This window comes from Lampetra fluviatilis, chromosome 18 (genome assembly GCF_964198595.1).
Source record: "Lampetra fluviatilis chromosome 18, kcLamFluv1.1, whole genome shotgun sequence".
NCBI lineage: Eukaryota > Metazoa > Chordata > Hyperoartia > Petromyzontiformes > Petromyzontidae > Lampetra > Lampetra fluviatilis.
The window spans coordinates 1,884,474-1,897,903 of record NC_136292.1 but is presented as its reverse complement, the minus strand read 5'-3'; the positions used below and the strand labels follow the sequence as shown (position 1 = coordinate 1,897,903).

Sequence of the window (13,430 nt, the reverse complement as noted above, 5' to 3'; positions counted from 1 at the left end):
TGCTGGTGCTGCTGCTCATGATGATGACGCTCATGTTGATGACGGCGATGCTTACGGTTATGATGATGCTCATGATGATGATACTCATATTCATGATGACGTTCGTGGTGATGATGATGAGCAATGCTGATGCTTGTGTGGATAATGACGAAAGTTAATGGCGATGACCGACGGTGGCAGCGAGGCCCGCGTGCAGCCTGCCCAGCGCCAGGGGCGCGTGCGCCGACTACACGGCGCTCTGGTACTGGGTGCCGGCGAACGGCGCCTGCAACCGCTTCTGGTACAGCGGCTGCGACGGCAACGCCAACCGCTTCGACTCGGAGGAGGCCTGCGTGCGGGCGTGTGCGGCGCAGACCGCCGAGCAGCAGGAGGCACGGCGCGCGCACGGGCAGCAGCAGCAGGCGCAGCAGAGTGCCACGCATCGCCACCACCACCACCAGGCGCAGGCGAGCCACAGCAGCGCTGCCGCGGAATGGGAAGCAGCCGTCTCGTCGCGGTAGTGGGCAATCGAGGTGTATTCTGGCAAATTTGATGTATGTATAAAAGTTATTTCGCACCCGTACGTGCTAATCGGAGGTGCGGGAGAAAGACAACAAACTGCGAACACAAAAAGCAGTTCTGAAGAAATGAGTTTTCAATCTTAGATCAAAAGTGCAAAGCTCCCAGTGGCCTCTTAAAAACGCGCAGAGTAATACCCCGATTTCGGTCTCCGCCCTTTTACGTCGTTTAGAAAATATGTCGTCGCTTTATTAATACCGCTTCCCGATTTGCATCACCTCAAGCCACGCTTATGCCGGTGACAGGATCGTCCGTCCTTTCTCGTACGCGTCGCCTCTCAGCCGTCGCCTCCGCCTACCCTGTCAATAGCTTTGATTTACGTCGTTTCGATATTGGTCGGCGCACCTTTCAGCAACGTGTCTCCCACGTAAGGCAGGGTACTACTGTATTTATATAAATGTGGGACCTGTTCCATTATTTTTGTATTAATAGAAAAAGTCCAAAAATCAGGCAGAGATAGAAATTTGAATTTATCCATAAATGAGAAATCACAAGAAATTGTCACTTGCATCACGTGCCTTCTGTGGTTTTCCCACAAAAAAGTGGAATCATGTAACATCGGGTAAGGTCACTGCTGTTAGCATGACGCATTAAATTATTACTTAATCCAAATAATCTGAAAATCTGAGGGCCTTTGTTACCTCCTGTAAAAATCCTAAATTCTGATCTTTTCCATCCGTAATATATACTATTTATAACAGAGTTGCCACCTGTCCTGGTTTTCCCAGTATCATCCTCTTGTTGAGGTAGCACTTCTGGCAAATCCACAAGTCTTCCCAGGTTTTTTTCCAGTTACATAATAATGCACCACTCAAATAAAGTGCATTTACATGTAGCACGTTTGGTGCTACTGCATTGGCAAGTGGTGCACAGGCCCAAATAACAACACACTCAGCACGTTCGTCCATAACGCTGTGTGGCCTTTAAAGGAAAAAATATAAAAAAAATCAGTGACGTTTTGGGCAATGGCCCTTATTCATAACACAATGACAGAGAGGCCTTAGAGGTAGAGTGGACAAGATGGACACTGCCCTCTACAGCATGAGGCCACTATGGGCCTTACATGCAGTTCTTCCCTCTCTCCCTCTTCCAGTATTGTAAGACGTTTCTTCTTCCCATGATGAAGTTTATTTTGTACCTCCAAGGTGACCACTCGAATATAAGATATCCTATTAAAGCTTTATTGGAACAGTTTACAAATCCAAGTTTGTGTCATCTCCACACGTGGCAAACACAATTTATTCAAATAATTCGCCTAATTCGCCTGCTCTCAACAAAAGGCCCCATTCTAGACAATGAGATATTGTGGGTGATCAATGTTTTTGACCAGAGCGCCTCTCAATTGCAGTGTGATGCAATAGTATTTAATTTATGAAGAGTGTACACATGTGATTATATCAGGACGCTTAATGAGATGGCCAGAATGTGATAGAGAGGGCAGAGGATGGAGATTAGAAACGGCACGAGAACTCAAGAGGTTGCTAGAAGACGGCAGTACATCAAGTTAGTTCATCGACCCTTCAGTGAGGGCCTTTGTTACCTCCTCGTGAAGCAAATGACCAAAAACCACAATGCAGGACCCACACCTCCGATGAGCATGGTTGGCTAACTGCGGTGCCAAAGAGGTTCAACATACATACATACATATTCCTTAAAACATATATCCTTCAGATTTAGTGAGGTTTTCATGGATACATACATTGGATTATATTTAACATTACTTATTTGACTTTAAAATATAGGTATAGGTTGCAAGCTGGGCAAGAACAAAAGCAATGAAGATGAAAGTGACAAAAAGGGGAATGGAAATTGACTGAGGGAAGTAAAATATTTACTTAGCGAGTCAACTCAAAAAAAGCGGAGTCAATAAAAGGTCAAACTGGCGATGTTACTCAAGATTGAGGCCTCTGCAAACGTTTGCCGCTGGAACATTGGTTGAGAAGACCCATGAACTAATGGAAATAAATGTTATATCATTTTTGTTTATTTACTTATTTACTGCGTTTTGTTGTCGCGGATAGTGCCCTCAGTGTGAATTGTGCATAAGTAAACCGTTTAATTTTGTAATCACCTACATCCTGTAATAATATTTCTAATGTGCCATATACCACAGATTCAGCAAGAGGAGCATTCCTTTGAGACGCATCACGGGGAAGCTGAGCACAAGCCTCAGCCAGAGAGGGCAGACAGGCCCAGTCAGCCAGTCTACAGGTGAATTTCGACTCAATGTAACAGATTGTTTGGTGATGCTGTGTTTGGTATTGGTTCTCAAGTGGAATTAACAACAAAACTGACACTCGTCAACAACACTGCAAACGGCAACGTTTCAGGCAATAGCTCTTCTTCATGGCACATAAACAGAGAGCGCAGAGAGATGAAAGTTGCAGACTGCATTATCACCTTGGGACCTGATGAGAATAATGTCTGTGACTATTAATAGTTACGTAATATTATCTATTGAGTGGCAGAAAAAAATATCCTCAATAATCAAAAGTAGAACGAAATAAACGGATTGATATTAAAAGTTAAATTCAAAAATCCGCTATTGCTGGCACAATGCATTGTGAGAAGGTGCATTCTGGTAAAGGAGAAACAGGGGGCAATCCCCCTGGCAGTGCGTCCCTGGGCCCAATTACCATTTAAAAAGACGGAATTAGACTACCATGCAATTCTGAAGGAGAGAAGTCTAGGAAATGAAAATACACTGCGGATTAATGTCGCATCCACATGCAACACGCATCTGCAAACACTGCACACAAGAGTAGGGCATGTGCATGGTGGGGGGGGGGGGCGAGCAAGACGGACAGATGCAATACATGGGAAGCATTGGAAGTGCACGAGCTTATGCCACACAGACCAATCTATTTGAAATATCCCTGCTGTGGTTGCTGGGTGCCCCAGGGGGTCAGAGTGATGAACCAGCACTGCTGAGACCCAAAGTTCAAATGTATTACCGAATCAGATGTTCAATTGTGGAGAGCTTGTGGTTTTAGCAATGTCACCAATGACTGCACCAAAAAAAAGCACATTCAATTTGTTTTTTTCTTTAATTTGTACAAATTCCAGCTCTGAGGTGAAATGATTTTGGTCAGATATGGGACAAACATTTCTGTGGAAGGGCATGCATAAAAGTGCAGTGCCCCTCGTGTGGAGAAGAGGTCACTTGATTGGAGTCCAGGAGTAGTTGAGGGTCTCCTTTCACGGGATGTTGTCTAGCACTAGAACTACTAAAGTTCTGTTGCAGACTGCATTACAGACTGCATTACACACAGACGTAGCGTCTCCTGGAGAAAATAACAAATGTATATTTCGATTAAATACAACTGCTGTACAATCCTAATCTCTGGAACATGAACCCACATTTACAGGCTTGAAGACATTACAATTACAATAGTACAATGAATCGTACAAGTCAAGCACACCAAATCAGCAATTCAATATTTATATTAGCACTTGAATAACTAGTGCACAAAATGAAAACAAGACAATGCACTCTGAGCCATGAGAGAACTATGAATTGGGTTACCAGGCTGATAGTCGATCATTCGTTTTCTTAATTACACAGCTCTACACAAATAAGTCTATGACCTTTGACCAAAATCACTCGGAATGCACCCAACTGATCTCAGAAGCTAAGCAGGCTTGAGGATGGATAGTGATTGGATGCGTGGACCACCGTGCATCAAAGAGGTGTTGTAGGGTTAGAGACTTGCCGTGGCGAGGCTGCCCGTCGACGTGTTGCCGTGTGCGTGCTGGGCGCGTGCAGCCTGTGGATCGAGCGGGACGACCCCACGGCGGTGGAGCGCCCTCTGGGGCACGCGGCCGAGCTCCTGTGCCGCGCCCAGGGCTCGCCCGAGGTCGCGCTGGAGTGGATGAAAGACAGCAGAGCCATCGACCCTTCCCGGTGAGCCTGGGTGCTGCCATCGCTTTACTAAGGGGGCGGGGGGGGGGGTGCAATGCTCTTCGCGTTGGAGGGTGGGAGTATGAAGTGGGGCCAGGGGACAAGGCTGAAGCGACGTGGCAGATGTGAAGCCCAGTTGATGTACGGTGACTGTCCCCGTCATATTGACATCATATCGCGAGGAAGGATGATGATGATGATGATCGAACGAGACTGATGTTGGGATGCCAACCAAAGAAGAGAACGCACAGCAGAGGACAACCCCGGCGTAGATGTAGGGAAGAGATCAGCTCATGTGCAGGAGCGAGACGAGGCGTGACGTCGCAGCACGATACGGGGTGGCGGCAGCATGGGGAGGTCTTAATCCAGCAGTAGATAGACCAGGGCTGTTGACAATCATGATTATTTAGGTCGAGACCCGCGCCTCACGAATTTCACGTCGTTGGGCCAGGTATGTTGTGCTGCTCAACGGCTCCCTCTACATCCAAGCGGTGGAAGAGGAGGATGCTGGTATATACACCTGCCGCGCCAGCAATGGGCAACAGCAGGAGTTCCGCCAGGTGCAACTGAGCATCATGGGTGAATCCACGCAAATGTCAACACACATGACCCTCATATGTGCTCGTGACGGTATATGACGGTCACCAAATCTGTCTTAATCCATCGACTTTTTTTTTTCTCAAGTCATTTCTGAATGTCAAATGACCTTGGTGGGGGGCATTTTCAACTCTTGCATGCGTTGGGAGCATTTGGAAGGGTGTCTTTTGGTGTTTTCGGCGTTTCCATCCTCCGCCTCTCCATCTCCTCTCTCCGTCCACTCGGCGCCGTTGCGTCCGCGTTGTAACCGGAGGCCCCCCTCCGCTCCCGTAACCCGCTCTGGCGCATGTCGTTGTTTTGTTGTTGTTGCACTAAGCCACAACCTCGTCGGCTGAAAAGCCTCTAGTCAGGGAAGCCGATGATAACTCGGCCGCGGTGGTCGAAGCGCGCGCCGGCTCGTCCGTGCGGCTGCCCTGCCGCTTCTCCGCGTCCGAGTCGGCGAGGCGCCCCGTCTGGACGGACGGCTCGGGGAGGGCGCCGACCGGCCGGCGATTTCGGCAGCTGGCGGACGGCTCGCTGGTGATCTCGGCGGTGATGCCCGGCGACGCGGGGACCTACGCCTGCGAGCTGGAGACGAGGCTCGGGGCGGCACGCAGGCGGTCCAGCCTGACGTTGAAGGTCAAAGGTCAAGGTCGTGCCCACACTGGATATCGACGGACTTGCGAGCGGCGGCGATATCGTGCAGAAGCTTCGCCAATACTCGCTCATCATCATCGCCATCGTTTATACTGCACCTCCATGCAGTACATCTCGAGACAAAATGTATCAGCAGCTACTTTAAGAGCCTCTCCTGAGATTTAAAAACGCCACAGTGTGGCGAGACAAGAAATCTCTCGAAAATAACGGCACTCTTAGAAACACGTAAGTTACAATGCAGTCAATGCAAATTTAATCACCCTTTTGATTATTATGTCCCAATGCTCATCCCATTCAGAATCATGTCCACGTGTAGATGCATTTTATGGTTCAATAACATAAAGGCCAGATACTGATGTAAGTAGGTTTAACCAGCATAGCAGCCAAGAGGTTCTGTCTGTCTGCATTCGATTGTAAAGGTGAGCTACACCTGTGAACACAACACCACTCAAAGGTCACGTCACAAGCATCGTGACCCCCTTCCTGGGTCATGTATGCGAACTTCAAGTTTAAAAATGAGTATTTTAACAAATTCTTTAAATCTCAAGATAACAGGTTGTAGGTTAAGTCTTATATGTTTGTGTGTATTTATATACACTATGCACATGCATTTGTGTCCTTCGCAACAAATAATGTTGCCTTTTCATGGAGAAAAAGCTCCAGTGCAATACATGCTTACAAGGGCGGCTCAAGGTGAACGTGTGCTTTTAGTTCCACAGAATGTGAACAGTGAAGTGATTGAACTCACGCTGATTTTCAAGCTACTCCCCTGCCACACTAATACCATTTGCCCCATCGGTGTTGTAACACCTTCATGGCAAAAGTGCGACATTCTTCAGGACAGATACGCATTCCATGTCAGGATTTCTGCTTTCACATTTTCACATCGGCCGACTCTAATTACTCCCTCTTCTGCATGCGAGGCACGTATCACCCATCTGTTCAGCTAACCTTCTGTAATTGTCAAAAAAACTCACATTCGTCAATAACATTGCCTTAAAAGTGGCAGATAATAGGTGACGTTTTGGGAAATGGCCCTTCTTTATAAGCACATAAAGAGGCCAGGGTGAAAGAGTGATGATTAGGAGATGTCATCTCCCTCGCCTGCGATGCAGGAGGTCGTGGGTTCGATCCCGACCCTGATGATGCCTGCTGTTGTATTTTTGTAGTTTGCGTGATCTCTCTTCCCGGGGTCGCGTGGAATTTCTCGAGGTCTTCCAGGTTTTGCCCTCCACATTTACGAACATACATTTAGGTGATTTAGCTGCTGCTATAAATTCCCACATGTGATAGAAGCCACTTCGATGAGCTATCATTTGTGGTCAGGTCACAGCTGAAAAATAGTCAACTGGGCTTTCTCTGTCCAAAAAAAATGTGATTGCCAAAAACATTTCCTATTCTATATTTTTTTCATTTCAATGTGACTAATTATTTTTTTTTGTTAATGGTGCTGTACACCACTGCCAATACAGTATCACCAATGAACTGGTTTCATTTTCCAACACCAAGAACTTCACTACACAATTCTGTTCCATAATACGTGACGGACAGTTCGCTGCCATCTGGCAAATACCCAGACTGCTTTGCACAGCTGTGATGTCACTTCACACAGAGGTTGCCTGATGTTGCCAATGTCACTCCACAAACTTTCATCCGCAATCCGTCAAGTTTGTAAAAAACAATCTCGAACAAAAAGCACAAGTTACCCTTACCCCCACACGTATTATGAAATTGGATAAAGCTGGACACATTTTGCAAACGGAACCTGTTATGTTGAAGTTGGAATTTAACAAATACTACCTTAAAATCAGTATACATTCAGCAATAAAAAAATAATATTATTGAGTTATATTCCGTGTGGGCGAATGTTTCTCATTATCCTATTTTTGGTGAAACTGCACCGAGTGTCTCTCTTGCCATCAGTGCCACATATCGCCAAGTCGATGTGTTTTGGCCATTTGTCTAAATCTGGCCCATGAAGTACACTGATTTTATGCTTCAAGCCTGGTGTGGCATTGGTCCTCCTCCTTCTTCTTCTTCAACCAAACTGCGTTCACGCGGAACCATCGCTCACTTGTCTACGCAGTTCGCGAACAGCGAGCACAAGTTGTTTTGGAAAGTGCCGTTATCGTCGGCAGCCCGTGCCGCGAGCGAGTCTGCAGCATGTCTCCCTGGGCGTGCGTGCGTGCGGGCAGGAGTGCTCTCCATCGTGAAGCCGCCTGGCGACGTCGAGGTGGAAGAAGGCGACGAGGCCGCGTTTCCCTGCACCGTGTCCGACAAGAAAGCCAATGTCATCTGGACCAGGTGGCTCATTCCACGTGGGCTGTGTTTTGTTTTTCGTAAATAGCGTTAAGACAGGTACGATATGATGATGATGTATCAATCAAACGATTAAAATCTATTATTTCACTCAAGATACATGCATAGAAAGTTTGTATGAGACTAAATTGTTTATCATTTGTGGAAATAAAATACAGACATGCTGTTAAATTTAGGCAAATAGAGCAAACTACAAACTCGTGGATAACAATGAAACAATACAAATGAGTTCAAATTAAACCAAAATGACTGTTCTTGAATTGGATCGTGACCTGGAATTGCGACAATGCACATCTCAGCGGGATGCAACATTACATACTTCATGGATACAACTGGATTGTTTTTTTCAATTTCTAGCAAGGACGGGCCATATTGGAGCAAGAATGGAGTGGCAGGGGATGTCTTGATCTACAACACATAGCCCATTCAATTACAATTTGAATGTATGAAGTGTTTAAATGTGGCTGCATCTTGAGACGCTCTACGCAAAGGGAGATATGCTCATTGGACTATCACAGGGAAGAGGTTGGATATATTTTTAAGAAGTTGGAAGGCATACGTTAGGAAGAGACCTGCATTAAATAAGACACATGGATCCATGAAAATAAATCGTAGGTGGAGGAGAAAAGGGCTTAAAACATGGAACGTTAATAAAAGGGGGGTGGAATCAGCTGCATGAACGGACAGAGGAAGGTAATTCCAGACCACAAGGGCAGCAGTCCAGTTGGAGCCAGTTGGAGCAAATTCAAGAATTGATTGCTGGAGCAGAGGACACAAGGAGGGGAGTAGAGCAGTACGAGAGCACAGCGTAGGCAGGCAGGGCAGAGTCCATCGAGGACCTTGAAGTAATGGAATTGTAGAATATTTTCCACAGGAATGTGTCATTGTTCTCCACCGACTCAAGTGCGCCGTGGGGGGTGTTCCCGTTTCTGTCAGGAACGGCGTGTCGCTGACATCCGGGGAGATCGGCGGAGGCCGCGTGCTCGTGTCCGGCGACGGCATGCTGGTGCTGCGCAACGTCCAGAGCAGCGACGCCGGCCACTACACGTGCAACGTGTACAGCGGCTCCCGCTCCGTCAGCGCCAGTGCGCACCTCACCGTGCAGGGTAGGTCGGGCTCCCCGGCCAAAAGATAGGGCCATAGCCTTGGCGAGGAGCGAGTGAGTGGGTGGGTGAGTGGGTGGGTGAGTGGGTGGGTGAGTGGGTGGGTGGGTGAGTGGGTGAGTGAGTGGGTGATGGATGGGTGGGTGGGCAGTGGGACGGAGAGAATGACGATCACATGGATGGACGAATGGACAGAGGATGGACCGACAGAGAGGACGGACAGACAGAGATGATGGGACAGACGGATGGAGATGATGGAATGGACGGACAGAGAAGGGTGAACGGACAGATGGACATAACGAACATTTGTACGGAGAGAAGGGACGGACTGACAGAGGAAAGAGGATGGACGGAGGCTGTATGGCCAGAGAGAGAGAGAGTTCGGAAGGGCAGACCAAGAGACGGAAGGATAGGCACGATGGATTGCGTGAACACACCACCTCACCGCTGACCAGTGAAGCCGTGACCCTCAAGGCCCTTTCCATGTTGTCCAAAGTCTTCCTCTCTCCAACTCCTACTGAATCCGCAGACGTGTGGAACGTTTACTTACACAGGTGCGCAGGAGACAGCGAGTGTTATTGACTCAGGAAAGTCTCAACCGAGTTCTTCAGGGAGTACTGTTCTCAGGATGGTTTTACTTATGATGTTTGGCTTAAACTTTCTCTGTGTGAGGAAATCAGGAGATAACTCTCAGGTGAGGGGAGAATACTCAGAATAAGGTGTCAAGTACTTGTACATATGCAACCTTCCTGCTGTACTGTTATGGTTCTATAGGCAGGCTTCCCACATGAACTGCTTGGATGGTTTATCATGCATGAACCATGGTTATGGTTTGCATTTCTTGCTTAATATACTGAGGGTATCTGAATACCGACTGGACTAAATTGACCAATAACCATTCAATTTGGAGTAAATCACATTCTAATCAATCTATGTGATCTTTCTGACGTCCCAAAAATAAAAATGACGTAATAAAAACTTCCTTCAAAGGCTACCTACCTCAATATTCTTTCTTGGAGTGTGTAGATTTTGCACATTTTCAACCAGTGGCTTAAGCTTACCTGTTGACACGTTATACCAAATGTATAAAGCTTAAGTTCGGTTTGAAAACATTATTTGATAGGGCTAATGAGCAATGGCTCACCATTCCATAATAACAGAGTTGCATTTATCCAGAAGCGCATCACCTATTCAAGGTTTTTTTTTTTTTACAAGGGGTCCTGCATTGTGATCTATGGGTAATGGTAATCGAGAATTTTGCATGCAAAGTTTATTTATATTGGTGTATTAAATGGTGCAGTTATTCGACAGAATTGCACTTGATATTGGTGAACCAGTGCGTCATTGACCCCCAAAAACACGAACATCCTCGTAGGAAACGTTAACGGTGAAATAGTTTCGTCATTATTTTGGTACAATGTTTTTATGCATATATATGCTTCGTTGCGTGAGGCGGATTTAAACCATGTGCGGTTTCAGAATTTGAATCTCTGCACCTCTTCTGGGAAGGGGGTGTAGAGACATTGCTTCACGCTTCACGTGCTGCGAATCAAACCCACGCGCTCCGTTGTCAAGAAAAATGTCTGAGCCCAACCGCGAAGTGTGGTGTAGCATTAGTCATGTCTTGGAACGGGAAAACCTTTAAAGTTTCCTAAACTTTAAAATACCTATGCACATTTTTCAACCGATGTAAAGGCTAATTATGACAGAAAACTTATCTGCAGACCTTTGGGGCAAAATTGTGAAACTGGGTCCGTTAACAGTTTAATGCTGGTGAACACTTGTGCTTTTCATGTTGTATCTACTACTGTTTACTTGATACACTTTTCTGTAATCATAGAGTTTGTATACCTACAGCTAGTTTCCATTTTGCATGTTACTGTTTTTACAAGTTTGTGAAAAGTTTGCGCTTAGCAATAAAGAGCTTGTTTAAACACAAAGTCACGTGATTTAATTCAAATGCACGATTGTATAAAAAAGCGTTGCTTCTGCAAACCCCAAAATAACCAACATAGTCAAGTGATATTTTGGGCACAGACTTCAGCTCACATTAATAAGCTCAGGCTATTGCGCAACAACGCAGGGTCACGTTTGCAAAAGTCTCATGCTTCTTACTTCTATTTCCTGTTCTGCAAAAACTCTCCTTCGCTCCGCCTGCCTCTTGCAGACACGTCTGCTTCTGTACCTCGTGGTGATGGTGGCGGTATCGTCAGCGGTGCTTCTTTCGGTGATGCTGGTGGTGGCGGTGGTGGTGGCGGCGGTCGTGGTGGTGCCGCCATCGATGCGTCTGCTGGGCTCTTGGGCACCGCCGGCACGAGGTCCTGCATTGACCAGCCAGAGCTGGCCAACTGCGAGCTGGTGGTGCAGGCCAGCCTGTGTCACAACGCATATCACGCCAGATTCTGCTGCGCCAGCTGCGCCGCGCACGCGCCCTCAAGACGCGCAACTCGCCAGCGAGCCGCGCGCTCGGGGGCAGCCTAATGGCCCGATGGATTCGTCACCGCTCGAATGAAACGGACCCTCAGCTACGAAGGGCAATCAGCGAGGACCAAAGAGATGCTGGGGCCTTGCTGTATGAAGTTGAGCAGTAAATGGAATGTGAAAGCGGAGATTTATTGTAGGAGGGGGACAGATGGGGAGGATCACGGTTATAAAAAAAATGGAAGTAGATTTTATGACGGTGACACTTTCCCAAACTTCAGGTCGCGACTGCCGAGATAGCTTAGGAAAGGCTTCCCAGAAGGGTCAAAGAAGCCAATAAATAAAATGAAAACGGAAACAATTCAATCGTTTCCCTGTCAGTCGCCAAAAGCTTCAATGCTTTTCCAGAGCCTCTCCTCCCTCTACGAGAAACAAAACATAACATGTGTACAAGTTAAACTTAAACCAAGGCAGACATTAGATCATACATACATACACACAAATATGTATATAAACATTGCTTATTTATATGGTAAAAATACACAGTATTTCCAACATTACGGCAATTCACCTTTCACTTTTGTAGCCATTTACTTAAAAAAAGAGAATAAGATGTGAAACAGCTGAGTGAGATAAACTTATCAAAGTGTGGAAATGTAATAATCTCATGACTGTATCTAGAGGACATATGCAATGGGTCATTACGGGTTGGTGAAGGCGGACAGGAACTATCCAGGACTGCTTTAGATTTCAGAAAGCCATGGTTGGGAATCGGGACTGGGACCGCCAGGATAAAAGTGTTAATTCACTAAACACTGCACTACCACCACTCCAAGGTTTTTAGCGAACACTACCAATGTCAAATCTAGATTTGAAGCTTTCATTCCGTCTCGTGACGAGTGTATCCAAAGAATGCGTACTTTAATAAAGTCAATGTGACTTATATTCTTGGTTCTTTCGGTAAAGTCACGTAGGTATAAAAAAAAATCACGACGTTTCGATTGCAACACAAGCAATCATCATCAGGTGGGAAAACCACAGCAAGAAATGTTTTTGCTGATAAGAATTCTCTCTCTGCAAACAATTAACTTATCACCAGGAGAGCTCAACCACCTTCCCGAATTTTGACTTGGAAAGATGTCACCAACCACTTTGGGTTATGACTTGATTTGTGTTTTCTTGTTAACCTCCACCGTCAGCAGTGTGGGTGTGGAGCGAGGTGCAATGCTTTGATTGGTGTAGACCTCCTGCCGGTGTCGGAGCCCTCTCCTACATTAACATTAGCTGCCCCACCCATCTCTAAACCTTTATAAACAGCTTGCCCTCAGACTAACCTCCCTGCTCCTGATGACGACCGCTTGTGTTGCGACCGAAACGTCGTGATATTTTTATTCACTTTATTTAGTATTATTTTATTGTTATTTTTTTCTATCTACGTGACTTTACCGAAAGAACCATAGGACACCTTCCCAAAGTTTAACTTTCTGTGGAGAAATTAACACATTTCCGGTTGAAATATCCTGTTCTGTAAATCCGCAGGTGAGGATTTTCTTCAACGGAGGACAAGGGCCTTTTATAAATAAATGAAATCCATGTTCAATACCATTGAAATGTGATGTAAAATGTGTTTAACCTTCATGCAAGACACTCCATGTTCTGAACTCAGTTGTGTTTTATAACGCTGCCACCTGGTGGTCGCATTTTCTCAACACCAAAGTTGGTGAAGAAACACGCTTTCATTGCGATGCACACTCCAACAAAACTAAAAAGATCACCACAAGCTCACAAGCTCGAAGTGAACAAAGCCTCAGACGAGTGTATTTACAGTGTCAACGATTTGCAAGAGCAACCGGGCGTTGTTGTTGTAAGTTGCTGAGGTTTAGCTCAGAGTACAG

The 13,430-nt window shown here is 46.2% G+C and overlaps 1 protein-coding gene across 1 annotated transcript in view; it reads left to right on the top strand.

Moving 5' to 3' along the window:
• Positions 1–11,936, top strand: part of PAPLN (papilin, proteoglycan like sulfated glycoprotein) — a 55,032-nt gene extending 43,096 nt beyond the window's left edge. The window contains exons 21-28 of the mRNA XM_078864676.1: positions 181–446; positions 2,672–2,769; positions 4,325–4,462; positions 4,911–5,038; positions 5,373–5,681; positions 7,888–7,996; positions 8,948–9,117; positions 11,282–11,936. Coding sequence (XP_078720802.1) covers positions 181–446; positions 2,672–2,769; positions 4,325–4,462; positions 4,911–5,038; positions 5,373–5,681; positions 7,888–7,996; positions 8,948–9,117; positions 11,282–11,595 — 1,532 coding nt within the window. The 3' untranslated portion in view covers positions 11,596–11,936. The remainder of the gene's footprint in view (positions 1–180; positions 447–2,671; positions 2,770–4,324; positions 4,463–4,910; positions 5,039–5,372; positions 5,682–7,887; positions 7,997–8,947; positions 9,118–11,281) is intronic.
• The last annotated feature ends 1,494 nt before the right edge of the window (positions 11,937–13,430 follow it).